This window comes from Podospora pseudoanserina, chromosome 2, assembly GCF_035222485.1.
Source record: "Podospora pseudoanserina strain CBS 124.78 chromosome 2, whole genome shotgun sequence".
In the NCBI taxonomy this organism is placed as follows: domain Eukaryota; kingdom Fungi; phylum Ascomycota; class Sordariomycetes; order Sordariales; family Podosporaceae; genus Podospora; species Podospora pseudoanserina.
The window spans coordinates 2,307,363-2,334,130 of record NC_085921.1 but is presented as its reverse complement, the minus strand read 5'-3'; the positions used below and the strand labels follow the sequence as shown (position 1 = coordinate 2,334,130).

General features: G+C 54.6%; 10 protein-coding genes across 10 annotated transcripts; 5 read left to right on the top strand and 5 right to left on the bottom strand.

Annotated features, from left to right (window-relative positions):
* Window positions 1-15: 15 nt before the first annotated feature.
* QC764_205600 (uncharacterized protein) lies at window positions 16-4,962 on the bottom strand (the record flags this gene model as incomplete). The annotated part of the gene is made up of 2 exons (XM_062944259.1): window positions 4,344-4,962; window positions 16-4,274 (listed from the first exon to the last, which is right to left on the bottom strand). Exons 1-2 carry the CDS (start codon window positions 4,507-4,509, stop codon window positions 16-18), a joined length of 4,425 nt encoding a protein of 1,474 aa, XP_062803071.1. The 5' UTR covers window positions 4,510-4,962.
* Window positions 4,963-5,298: 336 nt separating this feature from the next.
* Window positions 5,299-7,310, bottom strand: QC764_205590 (uncharacterized protein; the record flags this gene model as incomplete). The annotated part of the gene is made up of 3 exons (XM_062944258.1): window positions 6,615-7,310; window positions 6,139-6,462; window positions 5,299-6,083 (listed from the first exon to the last, which is right to left on the bottom strand). Exons 1-3 carry the CDS (start codon window positions 6,685-6,687, stop codon window positions 5,299-5,301), a joined length of 1,182 nt encoding a protein of 393 aa, XP_062803070.1. The 5' UTR covers window positions 6,688-7,310.
* Window positions 7,311-7,491: 181 nt separating this feature from the next.
* On the top strand, window positions 7,492-11,398 carry SER1 (Phosphoserine transaminase). The gene is made up of 3 exons (XM_062944257.1): window positions 7,492-8,745; window positions 8,798-8,990; window positions 9,049-11,398. The coding sequence occupies exons 1-3, from the start codon at window positions 7,754-7,756 to the stop codon at window positions 9,226-9,228; spliced, it is 1,365 nt and encodes a 454-aa protein (XP_062803069.1). The 5' UTR covers window positions 7,492-7,753; the 3' UTR covers window positions 9,229-11,398.
* On the bottom strand, window positions 9,281-11,892 carry QC764_205570 (uncharacterized protein). The gene is made up of 4 exons (XM_062944256.1): window positions 11,146-11,892; window positions 10,904-11,067; window positions 10,441-10,844; window positions 9,281-10,346 (listed from the first exon to the last, which is right to left on the bottom strand). Exons 1-4 carry the CDS (start codon window positions 11,631-11,633, stop codon window positions 9,384-9,386), a joined length of 2,019 nt encoding a protein of 672 aa, XP_062803068.1. The 5' UTR covers window positions 11,634-11,892; the 3' UTR covers window positions 9,281-9,383.
* Window positions 11,893-12,710: 818 nt separating this feature from the next.
* QC764_205560 (uncharacterized protein) lies at window positions 12,711-18,203 on the bottom strand (the record flags this gene model as incomplete). The annotated part of the gene is made up of 1 exon (XM_062944255.1): window positions 12,711-18,203. The coding sequence occupies one exon, from the start codon at window positions 18,201-18,203 to the stop codon at window positions 12,711-12,713; it is 5,493 nt and encodes a 1,830-aa protein (XP_062803067.1).
* Window positions 18,204-18,977: 774 nt separating this feature from the next.
* On the top strand, window positions 18,978-19,498 carry QC764_0036380 (uncharacterized protein; the record flags this gene model as incomplete). The annotated part of the gene is made up of 2 exons (XM_062940247.1): window positions 18,978-19,048; window positions 19,372-19,498. The coding sequence occupies 2 exons, from the start codon at window positions 18,978-18,980 to the stop codon at window positions 19,496-19,498; spliced, it is 198 nt and encodes a 65-aa protein (XP_062803066.1).
* Window positions 19,499-19,787: 289 nt separating this feature from the next.
* On the top strand, window positions 19,788-20,342 carry QC764_205550 (uncharacterized protein; the record flags this gene model as incomplete). The annotated part of the gene is made up of 3 exons (XM_062944254.1): window positions 19,788-19,814; window positions 19,888-20,228; window positions 20,282-20,342. The coding sequence occupies 3 exons, from the start codon at window positions 19,788-19,790 to the stop codon at window positions 20,340-20,342; spliced, it is 429 nt and encodes a 142-aa protein (XP_062803065.1).
* A 961-nt stretch (window positions 20,343-21,303) lies between these two features.
* Window positions 21,304-23,131, top strand: PPT1 (Palmitoyl-protein thioesterase 1; the record flags this gene model as incomplete). Its single annotated transcript, XM_062944253.1, has 5 exons — window positions 21,304-21,507; window positions 21,584-22,100; window positions 22,155-22,760; window positions 22,816-22,940; window positions 22,999-23,131. 5 exons carry the CDS (start codon window positions 21,304-21,306, stop codon window positions 23,035-23,037), a joined length of 1,491 nt encoding a protein of 496 aa, XP_062803064.1. The 3' UTR covers window positions 23,038-23,131.
* Window positions 23,132-23,505: 374 nt separating this feature from the next.
* Window positions 23,506-23,952, bottom strand: QC764_205530 (uncharacterized protein; the record flags this gene model as incomplete). The annotated part of the gene is made up of 1 exon (XM_062944252.1): window positions 23,506-23,952. One exon carries the CDS (start codon window positions 23,950-23,952, stop codon window positions 23,506-23,508), a length of 447 nt encoding a protein of 148 aa, XP_062803063.1.
* Window positions 23,953-24,364: 412 nt separating this feature from the next.
* On the top strand, window positions 24,365-26,538 carry QC764_0036340 (uncharacterized protein; the record flags this gene model as incomplete). The annotated part of the gene is made up of 4 exons (XM_062940246.1): window positions 24,365-24,590; window positions 24,624-24,955; window positions 25,006-25,389; window positions 25,471-26,538. The coding sequence occupies 4 exons, from the start codon at window positions 24,365-24,367 to the stop codon at window positions 26,536-26,538; spliced, it is 2,010 nt and encodes a 669-aa protein (XP_062803062.1).
* Between the last annotated feature and the right edge of the window lie 230 nt (window positions 26,539-26,768).

Here is a 26,768-nt window from a genome sequence, read left to right as displayed (position 1 = left end):
CTGTTTACACCCCCTTTACTCCTCAGGCCGATCCCTCACAACAACTCTACACCCCCTCCTAGCATGCCAAACCCTCCTCTCCCTCCTCCTCCTCCCGCCGGCAACCATCAACCCAAAATCCTCCACCTCCTTCTTCCCCTCCCCGTTTTCCTCCTCCACATACGGCACAATCTCCTCCACACTCCCCCCAATCTCAAACGCCCCCCTGCACAAAACCGTAACCCCCATGCTCACCTCCCTCACCCCGCCATCCCCCTCCACCCGTCCAATCGGAAACTGCAAGTTCCCATTCCACGCAAACTTTGCCATCTTCCTCGTAAAATCCAAAGAGACATTAAACGGCCGATGGCAAAGCACAGGCATGAGCCTCAACAATCCCAACACCGGCCTTTTCCCCCGGTTGACAACCCTTACTTTGAGCTCCAGAAACTCGTCGACGTATGCCTTCCCCTCCTTCCCCCCCTCCCTTTCCCCCGACCCAGAGAGGGAGATATCAATGTCAACCTCATCAACTCTGATCACATCGACCATCTTGCTGTTGAACCTCATCCCCCTAAAGCTAATCTCCCCCTCTCTCGTCTTGCCCGTAAAAGTCTTCCACGTCCCCCGGAGCGAATCAAGGACTTTTTCCCGATACCAAAACGCTTCGCGGCTTGCTTTTTCGGCTTCGGGGGAAATCTTGGTTGAAACCACAAACTGCCTCTGGCGAGAGGGGTTGAGCGCCGGGATGAAAGCGTGGGGGTCTTCGAGATAAACCCTCCTGATGGGCAGGACAAGACGGGTGGTGTTACCCGGCAGTATATGTTCTTCCATGCCGATCGGCCTGTCATTCTCCCCGCCGCCTGATGATAACGACACCGTCATCTGGCTCGGCCAGGAGTTCCTTAGATCCAGGAGCAAGAGGCAGTGCGTTTCCGGGGTGAGGAGTTGGGTTGTGTTCTCCCGGGATTTGGTCCAAAGCGACTCGGGGATGGAGCTATTCAACGGTATAACGTCCACCCGGCTGATGTCAACACTGGCGTTGACCGTCACAGTCAGCTCCATCGAGACTTGGCGGGTGTAGAACTGCTCGGCGATCTCATCCGGGGGCACACCCAAGTGCGCGTAGTCGACCTGGATCAGACCGTGCGTCAGACCAGGTTTGCCCAAGATTTCAAAGTCAAATGTGGCTGTTTGGCCGGGGGCGATAAACCGGTCGTTGCGGGCACGGTTGCGGAGACGGAGCGCCTGTTTCTTGGCCAGGATGAGCTCATACTCGTAGAGCTCCGTGGCCGTGGCATCGCGGCTGTTGAGTGCTGTTTGAAGGGGTTCCTGTGTCGAATCTTTGAAAGAAAACAAAAGAAAATCAACGGGAGTGTCAGGTGACAGGTTTTGCAAGGTGACTGAAAACCGCTGCCTTTCCCCTTCCAAGATCATCACCGAGGACTGAGGGAGGGTAGACGACTTGACTACCACAGTAGGCTGTGGAGAGATGACCTTGAGGTCAAAGTTGTAGGGCTTCAAACGCTCGACAGCCGGTGACACGGCAACCATGTTCGCCTCAAGGGCAGTGATCCCAGAAGCTTTTGTTCTGACTTCATTGTCAGGAGCCCAAGGCTCAACAAAAATGGGAAACCGCCTCTCCCGGCAGCCTCTCACTTTGATCACCGCGCCCGTAACCTTGACGGTCCCGCCAGCTTTTGGTGTGCCGGATATTCTCAAGATTTGCGTCCGATAGGGTCCAATAACAGTGTGCTCGACACCTGATTCAAAATCGGCCCCTTCCGTGTCGAGACGAACACTTTCAATGTCCACCTCCATTTCAAAAGGGTTCTGGAGTGTCAGCCGAAAGGTGGCTGGCTCACCAGCAACCAACGTCGACTCAACCATGGCAGTGTCCGGTCGCTTCAAAAAGGGATTGTAAATAAATGGGTCCACATCCTGCGAAGCCCGAGCAGTCGCCGCTCCAGGCAAGACCGTTTTGGCGTGCGCAACCGGCGTTCTCGTGACAGGCAAAGGTTCCAGCCTTATGCCTCTGAGCAGAAACTCGTCCCAGTACTCAGCCGCCAGCTCGCCAATGCCCATCCTCTTGGACAAGTTCGACGTCTTGAGAATATTGGTCATCAGACGAACCTGTTCCTCCCTCGATATCGCAGGGTAAGCATCCTCCCTCCTCGGACCAGGCGCAATCCCACTTCCCGCCGTCCTCAAAAGATCGCTCGAGTATTTCAACACTCCCGCAAAGTCAGGCAAGGCCTCGCTCAAGTTGATGCACGACCTCAGGATATTCAACTTGACAGTCTGCATGCCGAAAAACCTCGCGGCCGACTGCCTCTGAATCCTCGCCACAACCTCCAAGTCGGTATCCCTCGTGTCCCTCGTCGTCGTAGTCTTCTCATCATCATCCGTCATGGCAACCTGCATGCTCTCCCTCGCCTTCCCAGCCTGTCCCACATCCCCCACAGCCCCATACGTCCTCAGCAACATCCCCAAAAACTCGTCAATCCCCCTCTCAACATCCCCCTCTGCCAAATCCAACGCACCCGCACCACTCCCACCACCACCCCCCGCCCCCCCATTCATCCCATTCAACCCAACCAGCCCAGCCGCCGGATGGATCCCCACGTCCGCCGCCCCCCTCGTCCTAGCCTCCACCAGCCCCCCAATCAGCACACTGACCAACTCCCTCACCACCATCGCCTTCTTCCTCTGAAACCCCAACATCCCAAGCACACTCGCAATCCCGCTCAGAATCGTCACCCGATCCACAGTCATCAGCAACTCGCTCGCCGCACTGGCAGGAAAAGCCCTGAAAACCATCTGCACAATCACCGTCCTCGTCGGGTTCACCGTAAACCTCGGACTCGTAGTTAGCAACCTCTTCCCCTTTCCCTTCCCCTCTCCCTCCCCCTCCTCCACCCCCAAAACCATCATCCCCAAGCTCTCCCCCCCCAACCTCCCCCCAGCCACGTGCAGCGCAGTCAACATCCTCGCAAACCTCACCACCGCCTCGCTCCACGGCACAGGCGGCAAACACTCGGCCGTCAGCCTCGAGTACAACCCCAGTATCCTCTCCACCACCTCGGGCATGTAACATTGCAGATGCCTCAGCCATTTCTCCTGCCTCGGGTCTTTTGCCTCCGCCTCGTTGATCTGCTGCGCTATCCCGCTCCCTTTGTCACCCGGAGGGAGCAGCACGCTAGGGATCGCAAACTCTATCCCCGCCCATCCAAGCAACAACAGACAGACTAGACACAACTCCAGCGCTTTCCCGTGCCAGACATGATCGTTGATCGACTTGGCCACCGTGGCCGCCTCGGTCAGCTCCTTCAGCGCGTTGGACCAGAGGCCGGATTGGAGGTACAAACTCCCGATGACAACCTGGATACGACACCGAGACTTGGACCTCATCCTCGCGTCCATACCCCCCGAGCCAAAACCTTGGACAGAAACTTTGTCATGACTGCTAAAGCTATCGGTTGGGTCGGATCGTGCTGGTGGTTGGTCCGAAGAGGCGGGACCAATGATATTGTCAAACGTGTAGAGCGGCGGGTTGGGAAGTGGTTTGTTCCCGCTTATAGGAGTAGTAGGCCTCACCGACGGCGTAGAACTACTCGACCCGCCGCCGCCGCCAAAAGACGCCGTTTTGGAGGACGAAACAGGAGGCATCGACATGCGCGCGTGGTGGCCGCGATCTGCCAGAGCGGTCGCCGAGACGGACCGGCTGCCGCCGGGGAGGGCAAACTGCGAGTTCCTCCTGGCCATCCCATCCTGTCCCACCAAACCGTTCATCCTGTCGTGGACAGCCGAAGAGTGAACACCGGGTGAGTCGATGTGGGATAGCCCCTCAAAAGATTTGGCCAGGGTGGTCATCTCGGCGAGGATGATGGAGGACACGTCGCACATGACAGTCTTTATGGTTGTGCGCTTGAGCTTGTCGGGTGGGGGGATGGTGATTATCCCTTCTGGGATGGGGATCGGGTTCTCCCCGGCGGGGAGGTAGTCAAAGATGAGGACCTGGTGGGCGAGCATCTTTGGGTATTGGTCTCGGAGGTTTTCGAGGTCTTGGTAGAGGGTTCGGATGTTGGTTTCTTCTACCGTTCGGCCGCCGGCGCCGGAGTGGCGTTTGTTGAAGACTGAGGCGCCTAGCTCTGTGCCGTCGGCAATGGCGATCACGGCTAGCTGTTCGCGCCAGAGGTCGAAGGGGGAGAGGGCGAGATGAGAAGGGGAGGGCTGGTGGGTCATGAGCTCGTAGAACATTGCGCCTCCCGGGAAGGCCAGGGGGGAGAACATGTCTGAATAGGGAAAACATCACATTAGTTGGTTGTGCCATGGCGCGGAGAGAGTATGGAGAGTGCGCCTACTTCTGTGAGGCCGGCTGTCGGGCGTGACGTCCCGGAGGTGGACAATGTGCTCTTCATTGAGGCGGTTGAGGAAGGCGGTGAAGCGCTCCCGTTTGATGTGGCCGATGGGCAGCACCAGCACTTTTATCCTAGCCGGGGCGATGGGTATGAAGGGATCGAGAGTCATGATGGCGAAGGGGGCAGGGACATGTCGAGGAGCTCCTGTTTGTCGAGAGGTGTGTTTCGGAGCTGTAGGGGTCGGTCGTGTCGAGTACAGTGCGTTCGTCGTGATAGATAGGTATGTCCGTGGACGTGAACACAGCTGACCGACCTCAAAGTTGACGTAAGGAAAAGAGAGCTCCTGATTTTGGGCCTTGTCGATGCCTGCCTGGGGTGGACTTGTTTTAATGACATGCAATGCGATGCCAGCCCATGCCAATGGGGGGGCTGTGGGCCGCTAGGTTCGTGCCACGGCGGGGAGGTGTGACCTTGGTGGAGCTATGGTCGCTATAATTGGCCCGCTATTTTCAGCCACGGGGGACTTGTACCCAACGGGTGCCCCCTGAATCCTCAAGGGCATCGAAAAGGGGTCCAATTTTTGAGCTGTCGAAATGTTTGATGGAAAAATAAAACAAAAAACGTTTTGTTGGCTGATCGCTGTAAACCACCAGACCATCTTCATGACCACGTATATAGCTATTCCATCATCTTATATACCGAGCTCCAGACGGCCGTGGAAAAAAAAAAAACCCCCCAAAAAAATTAAATAAAAAATAAATAGAAAATAATTCAAAAAATAATAGTAATAATAATAAATAAATAAATAAAAAAAATAAAAAAAAAAATAAAAAATAAGAATACAAAAAATCACCAAACAGTACTTAGTTATCTGCCATGACCTCGCTTTTCCTTATCTACCTTGATATCTAACACCCAACCATATACACACCATTCCCTTTTCAAGCACTGTTATCACTCACATCATCCCTATCTGCACATCCTCGCTCATATACCTCCCCTGCCCACCCCCTCCCTCCTCCCTATCCCCCCCCCCCTGCCTCGCCTCCTTCTTCAGTTCACTATCAAAAATATCCACCGCCACGCTCGCCTCCACAAAATCCTCCAACTCCTCCGTCACCGTCTTCAACTTCTCCTTCACAGCAATCGCCCCGTCAAACCCAACAATATGCCTCGCCGGCGGGTTCTCATGCCCCCCAATGGCCGTCAAGGCATGCACCGTCTCCATCACCAGCTTGTCATACGCCGCCGCCGGCAGTTTAGGATACCGATATTGTATATCATCCGGCCTCTCCTCCGCTCCCACGAGGTGATCAATCGCCGTCTCTGGGTTGGCGTTCAGCATATTCCCGTAAATCTCCCTCACTGACGGTGCTGGGTTCACATCAGAGTCATAGTACGGTAGCTGAGGCGCGAAGACGATCTTGTTGGTGAGGGATTGGATCTCCTTGTTGGGTTGGACAACAGTGACCTTGATATTGAAGGGGGCGATTTCGTAGGCCAAGGAGTCGCAGTAGCCTTCGAGGGCCCAGGTGGCGGCGGTGTAGATCGACATGCCCGGGGTACCGATATGCCCGCCGATGCTAGTGAGAATGATGATGTGACCTGTGTGCTGAGCGCGGAACTGGGGGAGGGCGGCTTTGATAAAGTTGACTTGGGAGAAGAAGATGGTTTCAAACTGGTCGCGGACGAGGTTGCGGGTCCGGGGGGTGGTGGAGAGTTCTTCTACCGTGCCGATGACAGCTGTGGGAATTGTGAGCGAGGGCATGGGAGAGGTGAGATGGGGAATGTGAGATACCTTCAAACTTGCAACATAGCAAGATATCAATTCGGCCAAAGACTTGGACGGCTTCCGCTATGGCAGCACCACTCTGCCCCATTACCCGGCCGTCGCACCGGATACCCCTGATTCGATCTTTCCATCCTTCGCGGTCTTTGCGGTTGCTCTTGCATTCGTTGATGAGCTCACGGAACTCGGCGCTTCTGTCGTCGTTTTCGATTTCTGCCGGTGGTAGACAGGCCACCACGTAGTCACCGTGTGCTAGTAATAACCGGATCAACCGTATACATAGCGGTGATAGCGAGGATGTGAGAAACCACGTCCGCGGCGAGTTGTGGGTTGCTGTGTGATCCATTAGACGATGAAATTCAAACCGTGAGATGAGCGATGAGTGGGGGTCAGGACGAAGCTCGTGTTCGGGAACGGGACAACGGGGCAGAAAGACAAGCGACAGAGGGGTAGAGCTAATTCCAAAACAAGGTGGGCACACGCACGGAACGAAGCTGATGGTGCGCCGTGAGAGTGTCTTGCCGGGCCTGCTTCGGCTGGCTTTCGAGTGTCGGCCATGGTAGGCGATCAGCGGCTGGAGTGGAATAAGCGACAGGAACAAGGCGGGAGGGAGTGTTGGCGAATAAGTCTAGCGCTCCACTCTCATGGGTATTGTAGACTGGTGACGGAGTGATAGGCAACTGGACGAGACAAGTTAAAGGCCAACGACTTGGGGGAATATTTCTCATCCGAGGTCGGGAGAGGGACCCGAACACTTATACCCCTGACCAAGCACCACCCAGCAGGTTGGTGGTGGTGGTGGTGGTGGTGGTGGTGGTGGTGGTGATAGCTAGCATCCCTGCCAGTCAACGGTGCCTAAGCTTCGGCTGGTGGATCACGGCAGATGTCTGGGCCCGAGAGAACGATGAGGCTCAAGCGGGTGTCATCGACAGGGGTGACATATCAACAGTGACTTGGAGATCCAATGCCTTTGGAGGGGTGTAGGTTGTATGTTGCGGATTGAGTATGTCCCTTACCAATTCTTTGACAATTGATCTTCCTCCAATGACACTCTTTCGGTCAACGACACACCTCTACCGCATATGCTTTGTTTATGCCCTCGACCAAGGTGAGCAAACCCTCGGATGTCAGATCAAACTCCGGCTGTTTACCGCCGAGTGTCTTCCACTCTTTACACCTCTGCCTCACATATCACAGCCAACTCACCAAGGTTTGAGCTCATCTTTCATCCTATTCATGCGGATATATGTCTGGAGAAACATGAACAGAGAGCAACCCCGCCATCAAACGGTCTGGGCGCTGCAAGACCCCCACTTCCACTCAACCCCCCTCTGAAAAGGTTCTCTTCCGGCAGGCAATGATTCCCCTAGTGCCCTATGAACAACCCCACGCCCCACGGGAAGCCACTGCGACTGACATTAACCCCCTGTAAAACACTTGCGTAAGAGTCTGGGGAAAAGGCACGAGTCGCGTCATTTCTGGCAGCTTTCCATTGACAGAAAAGCCCCGGTTTCGGATCGCCTACTGTCATGTTGCGTTGCTGCTGGCTGGCTTAGGGTCCAGACAGGACAGGGGAGTGGGTGAGCGAGGTGGGCGATGCGGGGTCCACATTCATAAAAGAAAGATGCCCCGCCATCCACTGAAGACGAGAGAACTCTTGGAAAGAGTCATTGTAATAAATCTCTTGTGCTACAAGACACACAACAAAATGCCTTCTCGCGCCGACATCACATACTTTGGCGCCGGCCCTGCCGCCCTTCCCACCGACGTCCTGGAAGCTGCCTCCAAGGCCCTCCTCGACTACAACGGGACTGGTCTCGGCATCGCCGAGCACAGTCATCGCTCTGAGCTGGCCACCAATATCATCAACGAGGCCAAGGCCGACCTGGCCAACTACCTCGAGTTCTCTCCCGAGAATTATGAGGTCATCTTCATGCAAGCCGGTGGTACCGGAGAGTTCGCCGCCTCAGTCTACAACCTTGTTGGCGCCTGGGTGAGCAGACAACACGCCGCTCTCAAGAAGGAGCTCGGTGATGATGAAGAGGCTATTCTGGCTGCTCTCCGCAAGAAGGTCGAGACAGAGCTCAAGGTCGATTACATCGTCACCGGTGGCTGGTCCCTCAAGGCTTACCAAGAAGCTCAAAGACTCTTGGGCCCCGAGTATGTCAACCTCGTTGCTGATGCTCGCACCATCAACGATGGCAAGTTTGGCAAGATTCCCGATGAGTCGACATGGAAGCTCAGCAAGGACGCCGCCTATGTCTACTTCTGCGATAACGAGACAGTCGACGGCGTCGAGTTCCCGGCCTTCCCTTCGGTCCTCACCCCTGATGCCAACGGAAACGGTCCTATCGTGGTGGCCGACATGTCGTCCAACATTCTGTCCCGCCGCATCCCAGTCAACAACTACTCCCTCATCTTCTTTGGTGCCCAAAAAAACCTCGGCTCTACTGGTGTCACTGTTGCCATCCTCAAGAAGAGCTTCCTCCCCCCTCACGTGGTCCAGCCCAGCGCTCCCCTTCTCAGGAAGCTCGGCTTGCCAATTCCCCCCATCATCTTGCAGTACGAGATTGTTGCCAAAAACAACAGCTTGTACAACACTCTGAGCATCTTTGAGTGAGTATGCTTGTTACCCAGCCATCCCTGAGAGTGTACTGACGGAGGACAGCGTCTACATTGCCGGTCAGGTTCTCAAGAAGCTCCTCAACACCTACCCCGACAAGGTCGACGGCCAACAGGCTGTTGCTGAGAAGAAGGCTTCTCTCATATACGGCGCTCTGGAGGCCCATCCAGATGTGTACCGCGTTGTTCCTGACAAGACCGTCAGGTCAAAGATGAACATTTGCTTTAGGGTGACAAAGGTGAGTTTTAGCTTCCCATAAGTCGACCAAGAAGCTTGATGCTAACTCTGAGCCCCAGAACGGAGACACAGACGAGACCGAAAAGAGCTTCCTCAAGGCTGCCACCGTCTTGGGCTTGACTGGTCTCAAGGGCCACCGCAGCGTCGGCGGCATCCGTGCCTCCAACTACAACTCCATCCCTCTGGAAGGCGCCGAGAAGCTGGCCAAGTTTGTCCATGACTTTGCAAAGGCTTCCTGAGTGGATTCTTGGTCTCGAAAACTGAAAAGGGGGCACATGAGCATTCAACAAGGGGATTCACACGTATCTCTTGCATATTTGCATAATCTGGTTCATTCAACCACCTAGCGTTCTTGTCACTTTTCAAATCATAATTTCATTACCCAACTCGGACCTCAAGATGACTTTTCAATCTCCTCCTTCAACCACCCCGGCAGCTCGGGAATCTTGTCCCACCCGCTCAAAAATTCCTCTGGCTTCCCGCCCGGGCGGGCATAAATCCCACCGACATACCAAACCTTTTCCCCCTTCTTCACCGTCCCCTGCAACGTCGGGATAGCAGTCCTGCTCTCGACCAGGTTGCTGTTGGGGTCGGCATTCACCAAGTTCGCCTTCCTTATACTCCCGCCCTCCAAAGCCCTAATCCCAACCGCACCCTTGGTCTTATGAACCGCAAACGCCCCCTTTTGGCCGTCTGCCCACGCCTCAGGAGTAGCAAGATCATAATTCCCAATCAGCTTTGGACTCGTCCCCTCCCCCTTGGACTCATCCCACAAATCCAAATACCGCCCCTTTGACTCCCGCAGCGTCGACTCATTGCAGATGGCAAAACTCCCATCAGCCGTCATGACCTCCCTTCCCTCGGCCCAGATGTGATGAACCCGGAAATGGTAGTTCTCCGTCGCTCCTGGAACAGGCGGAAGGAGATAGGTCTTGACGTGGACATCCACAAAAGGCTTCCACTCTGAGATGAGGAACGGGGTCCCATCTGGTGCTGTTTTGAGCTGGGAGGCTGACAGCCGTCTGGTTTTCCAGTACTCGCCCCCGTCGTCGGAAAGGCCGAGTTGGGAGGCTAGGGCGTATTGCTCCAGTGTGAAGAGCCCGGGGGGGACGGAGTAGGCGTAGGAGGACGAGTAGGCGAAGCCGCCGTATTTGGCGTGGGTGCCTTTCATGGGGTAGGAGCAGGCTTGACCGGAGGAGAGGAGGAAGGTGTGGGTTCCGAGGCTGACCATGATGTGGCCCGGCTGAGGCAGAGCCTTCACCGGGGGCAGCACACCCCAGTGGTCTTGTTCTTCCGAAGTCCAAAAGGGGTGCGTCTCAGGCACGGCGAGACAGATAAACGCCAGACAAGCCCAGTACTGTTCCCAATATTATCAACCTTTTTGGTCTCTTGTCAAGAAAAAAAAATGAATAAAAAAAGAAAAAAAAGGGAGGGGGGGAAACAGGACTCACCGGCGACCCAGGACTGTTGTAATTCTCAGCCATGTACATATTCGGATAACTATACCCAATCGTCAACGTCCCGCTGCTGCTCCACATGTCAGCCTGCGTCTGCCACCACCGGAGATGTCTCATCACAATCCCCTTCACCATCCCCCACGTCAGCGGTTTCGGGAGTTCAACATCGGCGTAGGCAATCGCTCCCCAGAAGGAGACCATGGCAAAGCGGTAGCCTACCGACCTGCCAAAGGGGATGGACCGGCCTTCTGTGTCGTAATAGTGAGCTAAGTCGAGGGCGGCCATTTGCGCCCGCTTCTTGAACTCGGCCGCGCGGGCGGGCTCGTCGTGGCCGGCGAGTTTGGCGTAGAGGAGTTGGAGGAAGTGGATGGCGAAGGAGGAGGAGTAGTAGTCCATTTCTGTTTTCAACATCCGTCAGTCATGTTTGCCGGGTTGGAGCGAGGGAGGGAAAACAAACGATGAATCCCCTCTGGCCCGTCATTACTCCATCCATCCCCTCTGTAAAAAGTTTCCAGATGCTCAACATCCCTATCCAACCTCTCCTGGCTATACTTTCCCCCATTCTTCTTCAGCCCAAGATTCGCAAAAACCCTAAACCACAACCAGTTCGTGTCCGGCATGCTGTAGGTACCCTAGGCGTCAGCCCCCCCCCCCTCCCCTTTCTCCCTACCTTCCCATACCAGAGCAGGCAAGACTTACTTCTTCTCATTGATGCTATTCCCCAACCAACTCTCCAGATCCCTCCTCCCCTTATCTCCCAACCCCTCCCATATCCCTGGCACCACGGCAAGCGCAAACCCCAAAGGGCACATCTCCACCATCCTCTGGTCATTATCCCTCGGATACCCCCAATACTCCTCCCCATCGGGATCAACCCCGTTTCTTATCCCCTCCACCCAGTATTCTGCCGCATGATACCCCCCCCCTCCCGCCAGCAAGCACGCAAGCCCCCACAGCGGGCGGCATATGCCCTCCACTTCCGAGGCCGACTGATCAAACCTCACCGCGGTGGCGCCCGGGCACTTGATACGGGATTTCAGCGGTGAGAAAAATGGCAGCAAGGGGTCGAGGAGGGAGGTCAGCAACGCTTGGACGGAGGAGCGGGTGGAAAGTGAAATGAGGGAGAAGGGGTGGGGGTGGGAGTAGCCTAGATTCAGGCCTTGGGGGCTGGGGGGGGTGGAGGTCATGATGCTGATGTTGTTGAAAGAAATGGACGGCAAGGAGGAGAGCAAAGAGAATGGAGGGTGATAACATGTGGTTGAGGAGAGGGTTATCAATTGGGTGTATATATTCCCTATCTAGACCATCTCCCCCCCCCGTGGAGAACCATGTTGCGACTGTCCATCTACCCGCTATCCGGCTACGGACGACAACTCAGACAGACGGTCTGGAAGAATACATGGTCGTCGTCGACCGGCTTGGGGTGAGTGAGGGGTCAACTGTCACTGTCACTGCCTGCATGCAAGGGGACCAGCCATGAGGGGAACGAAAAGAGGCTCACGGCTAAATACTGTCAAGCAGCAAAAACGATGCTGTTCTTCCGCCAATCGTTGCCCTCAAACACAAATGCCGTTACATCGGTCCCTCTTTCCATCAAGCAGGTCCCCAATTGCTGTACAGCCAGACTGTCACCGACCTGGAGATACCCATGTAAAAGGTAGCAGCACAGTTGGCGATAAGTCCTGCCTGCCCACCTGGTAGGTAATCAAGGGTGCAATGCTCTCCTTTCACATCACCCCCGTACCACATTGCCCATCAAGCCCCTCTACCACACTCAGCAAACCACCCACCCCTTTCAACATTACCCATCACCCCTTACCAAACCCCACCCCTTTCCACATCTCAACATCTCACCATGTCACCAACTTTTGCCTGGGGGCACCACCACAACAAACATGCATGCATACACTTGACACCACAAAAAAAACAAATCAAGACACAGTACACATTAATCTTCATATTCTTTCCTCTTTGCTCGCCCGCTATGCTTCCAGGTTCCAACTCATCATCCATCCCTCCCAACTACAACATCACCACCAACACCAATATATAGCTAAACTAGTTTCTTTCCCCTCTCATCTCCCTTTATTTCTTGCGTTCAGCCATCTCTTTTTTTATAGTAGGTAGCATACCATACCATCATTCTTCCATCCCAAACCAAAAAAAACAAAAAAAAAACAAAAAAGATGGTTACGATAGTATGGTATGATGATGTTATATGTACAACGCGAAAAAACCTTGCAACCCAGCAGCAGTCAAAGCACCTACGCACTTCCATTCCCATTCGCCGTATTCCCTCCCCCCGTACTAGTCAACTCCACCCCCGCCGCCGCAGCAGCAGCAGCAAACTCCTCGGCGCTCGGCGTAGGCGGTACATCCCCCCCAATAACCTCCCCATCACCAACCGTGCTGGCAGCAGAATCACCCCCGTTGCTGACCGTGCTATGCGCCTTTTCCCTCCTCATCCTCCTCGCCCGCCTTTCATCATCAGCTGTTTTCCTTCTCGACCTCCTCAAATTCTCCCTCTTTTCCGCATCGTCCCCGTCATTAACCCCATCACCCCCCCCTCTGAAACCCTGCAGCAACAACGCCGCCCGCTGAGCAACATCGTCTTCTCCTGCGTCGTTTTCCGCCGTGACTTCCTTCGTCGGCACCAAAACATCAGGTTTGCTGCCTCTCCTCCCAGCACCACCCTCAGCCTCACCACCACCCCCCTCGGCCGTCTCATTACTCTTCACCCGTTCCAACCCTCCCTCCCCCCCATCCCCATTCACCTCCCCGGCACCACCCCCCCCCTCCCCCCCGCTAACCCCGCTCCCCAGCTCAGGCAGCTTCTGCCCACTGGCAACCCTCACCTGATGCCTATCCTTCAACCTCGCCCTCCTCCGTCTATCCCTCTGATCCCTAGCCTGCGGCGCCGCAGCCCTCAACTTCTCCATCAAACTATCCATCGCCCCCGTACTGGTAGGACTAGCCAACCCGCCACCACCCCCTCCCCCTCCCCCCTCTCTATCCTGCAGCGCCTTCATCGCCGCATTCTTCCTCTTCAGCTGCTGCTCATTCAACTTCCTCTGCCTCTCCAAAGCCTCATTCTTCTCATGACTCCTCCTCCACTCATTAATAAACCCCGCCAGCTTGCTGAAAAAATCCCGTCTGGCATTCTCATCCGTCGGATCCTCCCCATAAAACACCATAATGTCATTGTACGTCTTGACCATCTCCTCCAGATAAACCTCCATCTGCTCCGCCTTCCTCCTTGCATCCTTCATGCACCGTCCCACCACCTGCGCGACCCGATCCTGGGGGTGAAATTTCTTCGGATCCGACAAGTTCCCACTGTCCAAGCTCCTCTGAACGCTGGCGATGGTGTCAATATACTTCTTCGCGTCCTGCTGTAGCTGCTCAATGTTGATTTTCTGCGCCACCAACACCCCGTTGATATCCCCCGTAAAGTTCTCCCACTCGGGGTACTGGTTCCGGACAATCCTCTCCACCAGGTCCGCCAGCGTCGACTCGTTCTTGTCGTCCTTCACCATCGCCAACCGCGACAAGGACGAGAGCTTGAACCCCCTCGCCTGCTTGTTCGCGTCGTTCATGTAATTGCCGATATCAAGAATCAGTCCCAAAACATTCATCAACGCGACCGAGTCCCGAAGCGACTCCGAGACCCCAACCACGGTCCTCATCTTTTCCGTGATCTCGTCATACTCCGACTCGAAATTGCGCGTCAGCGACAGGGCGCGCATCCGGCTGCGCCAATAGTGATGCAGCTCAAAGGCAGTCATGAGATAAATCTGATCCTGCCTCGTCAGCTCGGCCGGATCCTGTTCGCGCGTCTCCTTGTCCGCCTCGGGCCCCGTCCAGTCCTTGCTGTACGGCGCCAACAGCTTGGCCGTGCTGTCCGGAATGTTGCACAGGTCCTCCTTTTGCAAAAAGTCCATCACGACCGGGTTGTCGAGAACCTCGGGATCGCAGTGGATAATCATCTGCACCACCTTCTCCACAGACAGCTGAGAAAACTTGGCGAGGGCAATTTCGTAAGCCTTGCGCAAGTCGTTAGAGATGATCTGCTTCTTGTCGTCCTTCTTGGCCTGCCCTCCCCCGAGAGCCTTGATTTCTCGCGCCATGAACAGCTTCTCGACTTCGTCCAGAATGCCCTTGCGACTAAGCTCCAGGTACTTCTCTTCTCTGTCTTCGGCCGAGGGGGTGTGGGCGGCCCAGTGGGTGGTGAGCGGTGAGTCGACCTTCTCCCAGTGGAGAGCCTTGAGCTTCTTCTTAGGCCGAACAATCGACAAGCCGAGAGAGGGTCCGGCGGGAGCAAGGTTCTGGTTTCGGGACAGAAAGTGGCCTGACATTCCACCAGGCATGGGCGGTGGTGGAGGTGCCGGCATACCCTTCATACCAGGCATAGGCGGGGGCGGTGGCGGCGGAGGAGGCATGCCGCCCGTGCCGGGCATGGGAGGAGGGGGAGGTGGCGGAGGAGGAGGTGGTGGCCCACCAGCACCCGGCACCGGAGGGGGAGCACCGGGCAGTTTGCCCGGCATGGGGGGAGGCGGCGGCGGAGGCGGCGGAGGAGGGCCGCCGGCTGCTGGAGGAGCAGCACCTGGAATTGGTGGAGGGGCTCCCGGAAGTCTCCCGGGCATGGGCGGGGGGGGAGGAGGAGGCGGTGGTGGAGGACCGCCAGCAGCCGGGCCGGGAGGGGCAGGAGCCGCTGGTGTGGTGTCCGTGATCCGAATCTTGGGCGGCTCATTGTCGCTGGGAGTAGCAGGAGCCTGTGCCTCCAAGCTTGGATGGGAGGGACCGGTAGTGATGCCATCGTTGTCTTCGGAGTCACTGGCATCGTATCGCTGCACCTTGCCCTGGAGCTCGTTGAACATGCCAGCAGCCTTCTTGGGATCCAATACAGGCCGCTTGTACTCAACCAGGCGAGGCTTCTCGATAATGATGGCATCATCTTCCTCATCGATATCCTCTTCCAGTACGTCATCCTCTGTCGCTTGCCGCTCACCACGAGGTCCAAGAGGTTTCCGCGGTATCCTGGTTGACCTCTTGACACTGCCGAGCATGCTATTGGTGAAGTCTCTGGGAGCGGGACCGTCAGGATGATCAGCCGCACCGCCAAAGCCATCCATCTCCTCACGCAGAGCACGTAGTCTGTCTGATGGACCCACAGACTCTCCCCAGACTCTGCCTTCCAGCTTATACACCGTCTTTTGCCGCTCAAGCTGCATCTGAAGACGGCTCATGAGCCTCTCGCGATCCAAAATGCCCTGCATGGCAGCTGGATCCTCCTCCCCGAGCTTGTTACCCTTGGCAGCGTTGGAAGCAGCAACATCCTGGGCATCGCGAAGCATGAGATACAGCTCGCGTGTTTCCAACTCGTAACGCTGGGCCTCCTTCGCTCTGAGCGTCTGGAGGTTATCCATCTCAGACTTGAGACCCTCGGCCTGTCGTCTTTGAGCATCGATGAACCTGGCCTGTTCATCAATCTGCTTCTGAAGCTTGGCCACGAGGCCATCGGCGCCCATCGCTATCCTTTCTCTAAGCTCATCACGCTCTGCCAGGGCAGCCTCGGCAATGCGCCGTTGCTCAGTAGCTTCATCGAAAGCCTGTCGAGCTTCCGAGTCGGTATGCAGCTTGTCGAGAAGGTTTTGCACAGTAAAATTCAGGCTTTGCTTCAGGTCCATATCTGGCAAACGCCGATCCATAGCCACATAACTCAACATGGCATCCACCAGCTGGAACATGCGCAACCGTTCCTCGCCATCATTCTCCCTGATTAGAAGCAAATGCTGCAAAGCCGAGATGAAGTAATCCTGCGTTTTACTCCCCTTCAGCCGCTGCTGAATAGCGTCAACAATCTGTACTGGGTCATTGAGGTCCCTGACTTCCCCCTCCACGCTGTCCTTGATACTGCTGTTCTCCCTCTCAAACATATCCTCATAGTCAATGGCCTCGTTGGTTCGGAACCTCTCGATCTGCTTGTCGATGAGGTCGTACTGAAACGCCTCCATCTTGTTCAGCATCCGCTTGATGCCGCATGCCGTAAACTGCGCACGGATATGCACACGCATCTGGAGGTCCTTTTCAGGGGCGTCGATGAACATGTTGATCAAGATGAGCGTGGCCACGGCGTATTCCATCAGCAGGTTCTCCATGCCGATGCCACCGCTGCGCACCTCCTCGCTCGCGCCGACCAAGCTGCCCATCTTGCCCCGCCCATCAATGGTGACCTCCACAAGGCGCATCCAGGCATCAAACCTCCCGTTTTCTCCTTGCTGATTCTTGACCACGTCCATCGCCTCAATCACCTTGAGCTGCCCCTTGCCCTCGTTCCAATGGCACAAAAAGGTCAACACTTCGCTGACCAGCTTCCGGGTTGTCAGCCGAGGCGATATCAGAGACACAACCAAGGCCACAAGGACCTGCTGGTGGGCCAGCGCATCTTCCGCTCCAAACTTGTTGTTCATCAACGCCTTGAGGCACTTGACAATGTCGTACTCCTTGTCGAGATTCTTGTCGCCCTTTCCAGAGTCCTGAGTCGGGCCGTTGACCGTCCTCCGGTTGATCTTGAGCAGCACGTTCGTCAAAGCAACCTGACCCTGGCACTCGATAAACCGCTTCACCCAGCCGATCTGCTGCGTCCGCAGGTTGACCTCCAAACTGCCCAAGCCCTTCGAGTCGAGCGCATTTTCCATAACCTTGCGCACGTACCATTCGGGGCTTCCCTCTTCGTCTGGCAGCTGGGTCAGATCAACATTGCTGTACTGACCTGTCCTGGCGGTCTGTCTCCGTTTCTGGTCGCCCTGCCACTCGGCAAGCCGGTCCTGGTAGATGAGGGTCCATTTCTTGTCGGCTGGGTATGCCACCATCTGTCGTTTGGCCTGGTCCGGAAGATTGTGCCATCCTCTTTTTTGCATGAGCGCAAGGAACATTTGCTCGATGATCGATTCGTCGGTGGGCCTTGGAAACTGGAAACCGTCGCTGTTCTGGAATCCGGACGGGAACTTGGTATTGCGGGCGTCCCTGGGAGCGGGGGAGTGCGGCGACAAAAAGGAAGACTGCGAAGAGGCGCTTGGCAAAGCTGTTCTTGATAAGCGATTGTATCCTTGGGCCTGGGCCTGGTCATGGTAGGATCCTGTATTACCTGACATGATGCTTGCGTTGTCTCCAGAGCTCCTGGTTGTGGTCGTCATGTATGAATTGTAACGGGAATTGTTGGAACTTCCGCCCTCTCGCGGCGGTCCCCATTGTTGAAGTTGGGCCTGGCGGCCTGTGGTAGCCATTGTGATATTAGATATGCTCGGAGAGGCGTGTGCGGGCACGCGCGGTGTGCTGAGGTTAGGACTAGAAGCATGCTGAGGGGTATCAAAAGTTGGGTACTGATGAAAATCGCTGGTGGCCTTGTTTAAGTGGTGCGGTTGAAGTCGAATGGGCATCTGATCGCCTTGTGGGAGATATTCCACGGGAACGGGCGAGCGGCGGCCGCTCGGGACGGCATCGTATGGGATTGTGGTCATGACTCCGGCCATGTTATTGATGCCGGAGCCGGATGAGTCTGGGCGATCGAGAGAGATGACCGAGGACTCTCGTTGGTGGCGCGAGCTGCGCGAGTGTACAGAGCTGGCACCGTCGTTGTCGGTGGCCAAGTATTGGGCGTCGTTGGCTGTGGTTCGCTTGTCGACCTTATTCTTGGATCGGTGGAAGAAGGACGAGGCCTTCCCGCTGGAAGCCCTCGCCTTGTCGTGGGATGACATGGTGTGGTCGTCGTCGTCGTTCGCCGGATGGATGGTATGGCGTGAAACAGCCGTTCGGTTGCGGCTAGAGGCTGAAGCTCAAGCAAGCTAGATGTGGAAACTGGGAAAAGGGAAGCTCTTGGAGCAATTCGATCAATGCTGAGGCAGCAGTGGGTCGGCTCGGGAGAAGATGGAAGGCGTCGTCAATGGACTCGGTGTCTCAAACCAAGAGCGCATCGCATCATTCATGTTCTTGTGGGAAGCGGCCGGGGTTGTATTCCGCGATTCGCAGAGCCGGGGGTGGTAGGTTGTCTTTCTGTGTGGCATAAACCGGCACTGTTTAGCATTAAGCTTTTTCCAACACCAGCAGCAGCAGCGAACCTCAAGCAGTGGACATACAGAAGAGGAACATTGATAGGTGTCTCTTTTGAAAAAGGAAAGAATGATGCAAGGCCTGCGAAAACACAAAACACCTCCGGGATGCTCTCTGTCGGGCTGGATAACAAAATGAACGCGAAGCTGGGGACCACCCTGGATCTCTCAGAATCGATAAGGAATGGAGGAGTGTGCGATGAGCCGATGAGCCTCTGGACGGGTCGACAAAGGGGGTTCGCTGGTCTGAAACTGGCCTAGCCCAAATCAGCCCCTGGATATTTTCAGACAGGGGCCATGCGGTGGCCTGTGCGGGTGGGTGGTGAACCCTGTTCTTCAACCCCGCGCTTTTTCCTTCCTCTTCTTCCACCAACTCCCTCCTTAGGTTGCGTGGTTGCGAGGGATAAATGTTGTTTCAACTTGATGCTCTCTGTTTCCGAGTCTGTTCTCATCACTCTGTTCCCAAAGGAGCAAGCAGCAAGAGCAGACCGGAGGTGACAGTTGAGGTTGAGTAAGGTAGGTACTCGGTAGGTAACCCCGCCAGGCGTCTATTTTTGTTGGCAATTTCCTGGTCCCCGTTTGTCACGAGGGGTGCTCATTTCCAACGGTGGTCTTAGAGTCGCTATCCCGCTTTCTAGTGGATAACTAGAACACCAAAGATGCCCAAAGACGGGCGCGGTAATAAACCACGACGTGTCCGTGGTAGATCAGCCTGATAAGTTGTCCACGGCCACCGGTACGTTTGCTCCTGAGCCTCCGATGGGCATGGGGATCATTGCCGCCACCATTGTCTTCAAGGCAGCTGAAATGGTGCTAGTTGGAGACGTATTAGGAGTAGTTTGCACAACCTCAGCATGTGCAGAGACATCCATATCGGATCTCATCAACCGCCAGAACAGACAGACCCTCGCTGCTTAAAAGCGGGCGCCGCCGCTGACGGGTAGGGTCCACTGTGGGTTGGGTGGGCACGGTGGGTTGCGGGTGATTGTCCGTGGCCCCACAATAGTCGGAGTGCCAAGCTGGAGCTCGTTGACGTGCAGCAAGCAAGGCTTCGCGTTTCCGTCCTGCTTCTGACATGTGGATTGATTGATTGACAGAGCCTCGCTGTCTCTTGCGGGCACATTCTATGTATGCAACTGGAGTGGTTATCATTAGCATCCTGACACTCAGACTTTGCGACGCAGCTCACCCTCCGAAGAATCTCAACTGTTGTTTCTGGAACACCTCCACACCATGGGAGCCACATTCTCAGCCGTCAAGGTATCCAGATATCCGTCAGCTTCTGAGAACAAGTTCGCAGTGAACATGTACTAACATGATTTTTTTCTCCCAGACGCTGGTTGTCCCCGCCATAATATCTCTGATACTCTTCCTCCTGTCGACGTTTGTCCTCTACCCCTTGTGGCAACGCTATCGAAACCGTTACAGCCAGTACCTCCCAATAGACACTTTATCCGAACAGACATCTTCGCTCAGGGCCAGGATAACAGGCGGCCTTAGTAGCCTGATATTTACCTCTAGGTGGAGCACAGGCTTTGCTGATCGGCTCGTTGTTGGTGGTCGGCCGTCGTTTGATTCAGAAGACGGGGAAGAGCTGGAGGATGTGGATGAGTCTACCGGAAGAGGTGGAAACATTGGTGACAGTATTGACAGCTCGAGGAGGTTAAGCAGAGAGTAAGCGGGAATGGCCCTTTGATGTCTTGGGATGGTATGCTAACACCTCGTAGCTTGGAGGAAGGTTTCATCGATGATAGCGACGAGTCCTCATCAGACGACTCGTCGAGGTGACAGGGAACATATTAATATTCTGTCCCTTCATGCATAGGGCGCGGCGTTTTTATATCGAATCCTTTCAAAAACCGGACGGAGTTGTCAACGGTCCTTGGGTTGGAGATATCTGGTCTTGGAGAATTTCACCAGCGAATACAGACAATGTAATTATTAGACCTGACAGACAATGGTATGGTGCGCCAACCGGCCAGCTAAGGTCGCTCCAGGCCACCGCACGGGAGCCCGTCCTGTCACTTCTATGGTCAAGACCAGGCCACAACTGGACCAGCCTAGCCGTTGACCGGCACGTGGCTCCCCAGACAAACCAGATTACCGGGTCCTTTGACTCCTTGCCATCGCACTCGACTGTCGGCGCCAAGGCTAGTGACCAGAATCACAATGTTTATCGCATAATGACAAGAGGGCAAATGCATGATTGCCGAGACGTCCCCTGGTGCACCTTGATAGATATTCAGCTATCCCTGTCATTTGATTTGCAACCTGGGTCGACCAGGGGAGCATTACTGTAACGGGGCGAAGCACGTGGACGGACAGTCAACATCTTGAAAGTCGGAGGGAGCAGCACAAAGTATAACAAAAAAAGATGGCGGAGTCGGGAAGATGGGTCTGGAATAGGATGCTCCTACAAGGAAGAAACCGCTAGAGCACCCCAGATACATTGAACTCTGCCTATCGATACTCATCAGATAAGGATACGCTAGCACCGTTTAAAAGCAAATACTGCGGGGTCCTGCAGATCTCGCCCAGGTCTCAACCGCACGCAGCGACCCGTTCCAGACACATCCGATTCATTGCTATTTGCGCTACCCGCAAGACAGAAGAAACTATCGTTTCAGCAAGCTTGCCACCTTGGATTTATTCTCTCTTTCCGAAAAGCACCAGCGGCCGGTTTAGATATACATCTATCTTTCCCAAACAAAACCTCCGACCCTGTCACCCATTCGTCCCAACCCCGCGCATGTTCCTGTGGTCAAGAAAAGCGCAGCCCGAACCGGAAAAGGAGGACGGCGAGATGGCTACACCAGAGGAGCAGGCCGTGGCCTTGAAGAACCAGGGAAACAAGGCCTTTGCCGCCCATGACTGGCCAACCGCCATTGACTTTTACTCCCAGGCCATCGAGCTGAACGACAAGGAGCCAACATTCTGGTCAAACAGAGCTCAGGTGGGTAGCTTTCAGGAACCCGACGTCACCACTTTTTTTGATTTTACTAACCTATGCATATTGGTATGTGAAATAGGCATACATGAAGACAGAAGCCTACGGCTATGCGATCAGGGACGCGACGAAAGCCATCGAGCTGAACCCAGGGATGATCAAGGCCTACTACCGCCGAGCCACCGCCTACGTAGCCATCCTCAAGCCCAAGGAGGCCGTCAAAGACTTTCAGACCTGTGTCAAGATCGACCCTGGTAATAAGGATGCCAAGCTCAAGCTTGTCGAGTGCCAAAAGGCCGTCAGGCAACTTGCCTTCTTCGAGGCGATCGAGGTTGGGGATGAGCCATCGGTTGCTGACGGACTCGATGTCGACTCGATGCATGTGGAAGACTCGTATGATGGTGTGAGGTTAGGGAGTGAAATGACACAAGAGTTTATCGATGACATGACGGAGAGGTTCAAGAACGGCAAGACCATACACAAGAAATATGTGTACCAAATTGTCATTGCGGTCAAGAAACTGGTGTATGACGAGCCTACGATGGTGGAGGTGGAGATTCCTGAGGATGTCGAGCTCACAGTTTGCGGTGATACACACGGTAGGTTTTCTTCTTTGGTATCGGATCAAGGGTACAGGCACTGACCAAACACAGGTCAATACTTTGATCTTATGGAACTCTTCCGGATAAACGGCACTCCCAGCGACAAGCACTGGTATCTCTTCAACGGCGACTTTGTCGACAGAGGCTCGTGGTCCACCGAAATCGCCCTTCTTCTCTACGCCAACAAGTGGCTCCGCCCCAAGAACTTCTTCATCAACCGTGGCAACCACGAAACAGACGACATGAACAGAGTGTACGGCTTTGAGGGCGAGTGCAAGGCCAAGTACAACGAGAGGATCTTTAAGCTGTTTTCTGAGAGCTTCTCTGCCCTGCCCCTGGCAACACTTGTTGGCAAGAAATACTTTGTTCTGCACGGCGGTTTGTTCTCAGACGACAACGTAACGCTGGATGATATCAGGAAGCTCGACAGGCATAAGCAGAGGCAGCCCGGCCAGGCCGGTTTGATGATGGAGATGTTGTGGACAGATCCTCAGTCGGAGCCCGGTCGTGGACCAAGCAAGCGTGGTGTGGGTATGCAGTTCGGTCCGGACGTTACCAGGAGGTTCTGTGAGAAGAACGGGTTGGAGGCGATTATTAGATCACACGAGGTCAGGATGGCGGGTTATGAGGAGGAGCATGATGGAAAGTGCATCACTGGTAAGTTTCAACTCAACCCTTCTCTTTACCGACATTATGTTAACCCTGAATCCAGTCTTCTCCGCGCCCAAGTACTGCGACATGACGGAGAACAAGGGCGCCTTCATCAATATCGGCCCCGATCTCAAGCTTAGATTCACACAGTTTGATGCCGTGCCTCATCCAAATATCCGGCCGATGGTAAGGTTTCCTTTCCCCCAACCCTACGACACACCAAAGCTAACGTTTTATCTCGCAGGCCTACGCCAACTCGAGCATGATGTCCTCGCTCATGTAAGCGACAAGCTGCAGTCGAGAATAAATGCATGTACGAAGAAGACAAGACTGGCTCCGCTCACGCAAGGGAAATTGGGGAGCATCATTAGCATGGCGTTTTGAGGGCGGTAGGGGTTCATGGCTGGTTGATTGGTGGTGACCGGCTGGTATGATATCCAATGTATGATGATGGTGGACAAAACCAACACTGGCAAGAAGATATTCTCGATATATAGCATCATAAACATGGCCGAACAGAAAGAAAGAAAAAAGAAATTCGAATTCAGATCTTTTGGAACGAGAACAGTTTTCTGTTTTCTCCCTCGTAAACATCCCGCCCTGTTTGCCGCCTCTATAACTTGGGTATCAACTCCAACAGCAACCTCTGCCATTCCTTTTCCGCAAAAATGTTTTCTTCCTCTCTGTCTGCCCTTTCCATATGCCGTCCCACTTTTTTGTGAACAAAACAAACATGTCCCAAAAAGAGAAATCACTTCCCCCAAATCTCACGTTCCTCCCCTCTGTCGACAAGAGCCCCGAGGAAATCCCCGGCTGCCTCTACTCTGAGCACCAGTTTTTCTTTCCCGTTGTTTAGACCGCTGAATGAGGCGATTGCTGCGGTGAATGCGGCGAGGTCGGGGCGGGGGAGGCGGACCCAGGAGGAGGCAGGGCCGACTTGGAGGATGTCGATTGGGATGGCGGCACCGGTTTGGCCGAGGAATTGAGATAAAGCGGAGGTTAGGTAGGATTTCAGGAGGAGGGGGTCGAGCTGTTGCTGGGTTGTGGAGGGGGAGGGGGTTAGAAGGGTGAGGTTGGCGTAGGAGAAGGGGGGTGTGGGGAGGGTTAGGGTGGTGAGGAGGGGCTTGGAGGTTTGGGGTTTGGGGAGGGAGGTGGTGCTGGTGGGGGGAGGGGGGTCGAGATCCATTGCTTCGGTCATGGTGGTTATAGGTGGTGGTTGGTTAAGTTGAGTTGTGATGTTGCTGGTGGTTGTGAGTGCGGGTTGAGTCGCTGGTGAGAAGAGTTGATATATCTCAGTTTGCTGAGAAGATTAAGCTACTGAGAGTGAAAATGTTCAGATGAATTTCCTACTTCGAATAAGTAGGTTTCAGAACAGTTCTGTCGTTGTGAGAATAAGAATTCAAGGTTCACTTCATAAACCTTGATGTGAAGCTCCAATTGATATGCTAATACCGGGGTCTCAAAAGTTACCTTGGCCCTGCCCCACAATGCATTCTCCCTCCCCTGCATCACTGCCCAGGAGCCCCCCCTGTCCCGTCACTGCCGGTCGTGCATCATCACCCATGATTACATACTTCCAAGGAAGGAGGCTCTGGACATCACACTTACACATGACACCCATCGTGCCTGCACTTTCGGATGGCATTTGCATCCCGCCGTCGCTGTTGAGAAGGCACCAGCAATGGACTCCGAGAAGTAGTCGCTCTTGCCTCAACACTCTGCAGCCGCTTACACTGCATCTCCCGTCACCTCCACTGTCAAGATGCCCCCGCGAAGTATCCAGTAGCATTTCACCCACCACCCCCACCACCACCACCACCACCACCACCACCACCACCACCACCACCACCACCACCACCACCACCACAACAACAACAACAACAACAACAACAACAACAACAACTCCGACACTCGTTTATATCTGCGGTAGCTCGACTATGGACCCTCTCACTGTTCTCGTCAACAGCACCACCGCCCCCGTTTCCGAGAGAACCAGTCTCACGCTGCTCAGGACCATCTTCGGTACCTTGTATTGGCCTTGGCTGATTACCAAGACTGTCACCATTTGGAGTTTGCAGACAATCTGGAGTGTGATTTCATTCTTCATCATCTCTCCTACTAGAGCCGTCTTCAACTTGGCGACAGCCCCGTTCGGGATTGTAATCCATATCTTTCTGGAGCTTAAGCCGTTGCCCATCTTGGTACGTGATCCTTATGCATCTGTGACGGTTCCTACTGACTTTATCGTCAGCTCCTCTACGCAGCAGTAATAGGCTTCACAACCGGCGCCCTCATAGTGTTCATCACAGAACAATTCCTAGCCCTCACCAGCACCAGCACCAGCACCAGCACCCCTAAGCGGACTGCCACCCCCAACAAACCTCCAGGCGCCATGACATACAAACAGCAAAAAATGGACCTCCCCGTTACTCCCGGCTCGGTCGACAGCACCAGCTCCCTATCCTTTGGAACCGACGACGACCCCTGGGACAGCAGCGCCACAACAGCCGTCATGTCATCCTCCAACCAAGCCAACTTTTTGATCCCCGCCACCTCCATCAAGCAACGCCCTCAGAAACCTCGGTTTCAGGGGTTACTGACAGAGACGATCCACGAGGAATCGTCGTCCAACCTCGTCTCCCCTTCTTCCTCGTCCGAATCATCAGCGTAGCACAAGATTGTTGGACTGATTGCACTCCTCCTCGTCATATACTAGGTGATTTCCTACCTCCTCGGCGTCTTTTCCCTTGTTGGCTCCATCCTGAGGTATCTTCTCCGGCTTTTGCTCTTTGTCGCCACTCCGTTTTTACTTGTCTTGAGGGTGCTGTACTATTTTGTGGCGATCGGCTACAGGCATTTTGCCCCGGCGTTGATTTGGGAAGTTATCTGCTTTCTGGCGCCGCATCGGGCGGTGCTGCTGGATACGGAGCAGGCTTTTTGTCGTCGGACGGGGGTGGATTGGAGGTGGTTGAGGAGGAGGATACAGTTGACGGTGGCGGAGGACAAGAGGAGGTGGGATGGGTGGTGGGAGGAATGGGAGTTTGAAAGGAGGAAGGGTATGCCGTTTGTGGTGGGGACGATGTATGGCGATACGAGACGGGGGATGGGGTGGAAGGAGAGAGTCGACGAGGCTGGGTTGGCGATGTTGGATTTGGGGGTTATTGAGGAGGTTGAGGGGGAGGGGAGTGGGAAGGAGAGGGGGGATTGGGATGAGAGGGAGAGTGATATTGCTGGGACCGAAGCTGGTGGGGGAAAGGGGGAAGGGGTGAGGAACAAGAAGAAGCAGAAGAGGAAGAAGGTCAAGGGGAAGAATGAGTTTCAGGGTGGGGGGTTTGGGGGTGATGATTTGAAGTATTTAATGGGGGAGGATGTTGCTGTGGAGAGTGAGACTACTGCCACGAAGAAGAAATTGGGGAGTAGCGCGAGGAAGAGGTTGAAGAAGGGGAGGGAAGAGATTATTGTCAAGAATGACGAGGAAGCGGAGCCGGAACTGACAAGTATATTAAACAAGATAAAGGAAGCTGAGGAGATTAAAGCGTATGAGGGGGATGTGGATAAGAAGAACAAGAAGAAGCGGGGGTATACTCGGGATAAGCCCTTTTCAATGTTGGAACAGAAAAGGAGAGTAAGTAAGGAGATTAAGAAGGAGAAGGAGTATGAAGCGGATGAGGAGGAGGGGGCTGGGGGTGAGAGTGAAGAGGACAAAGAGGAGGAGGTCCGTGAGAGGGTGGGGGAGACGGAAGGGTGGTTTGGTTCGTTGTTTGATGATGGGGTGAGGGACTAGAAGGAGGGGTGGTTGATACAGCGGTTCGGTTTTAAAAGCGTAGTAGTAATTTGATTCTGACTTGGATGGAAGAAGATGAGTTTTTGATGTGACGTGATGGGGCCGGGGATGGTCATTCAGAGACGTAACTACTTGCGAGAGAATTCACTATAACATCAACAGCACCAGTATCGCACAAGGTTACATTCACAACTGAACACGATGTTGAAATGGCTGCACAACCTGAAAAC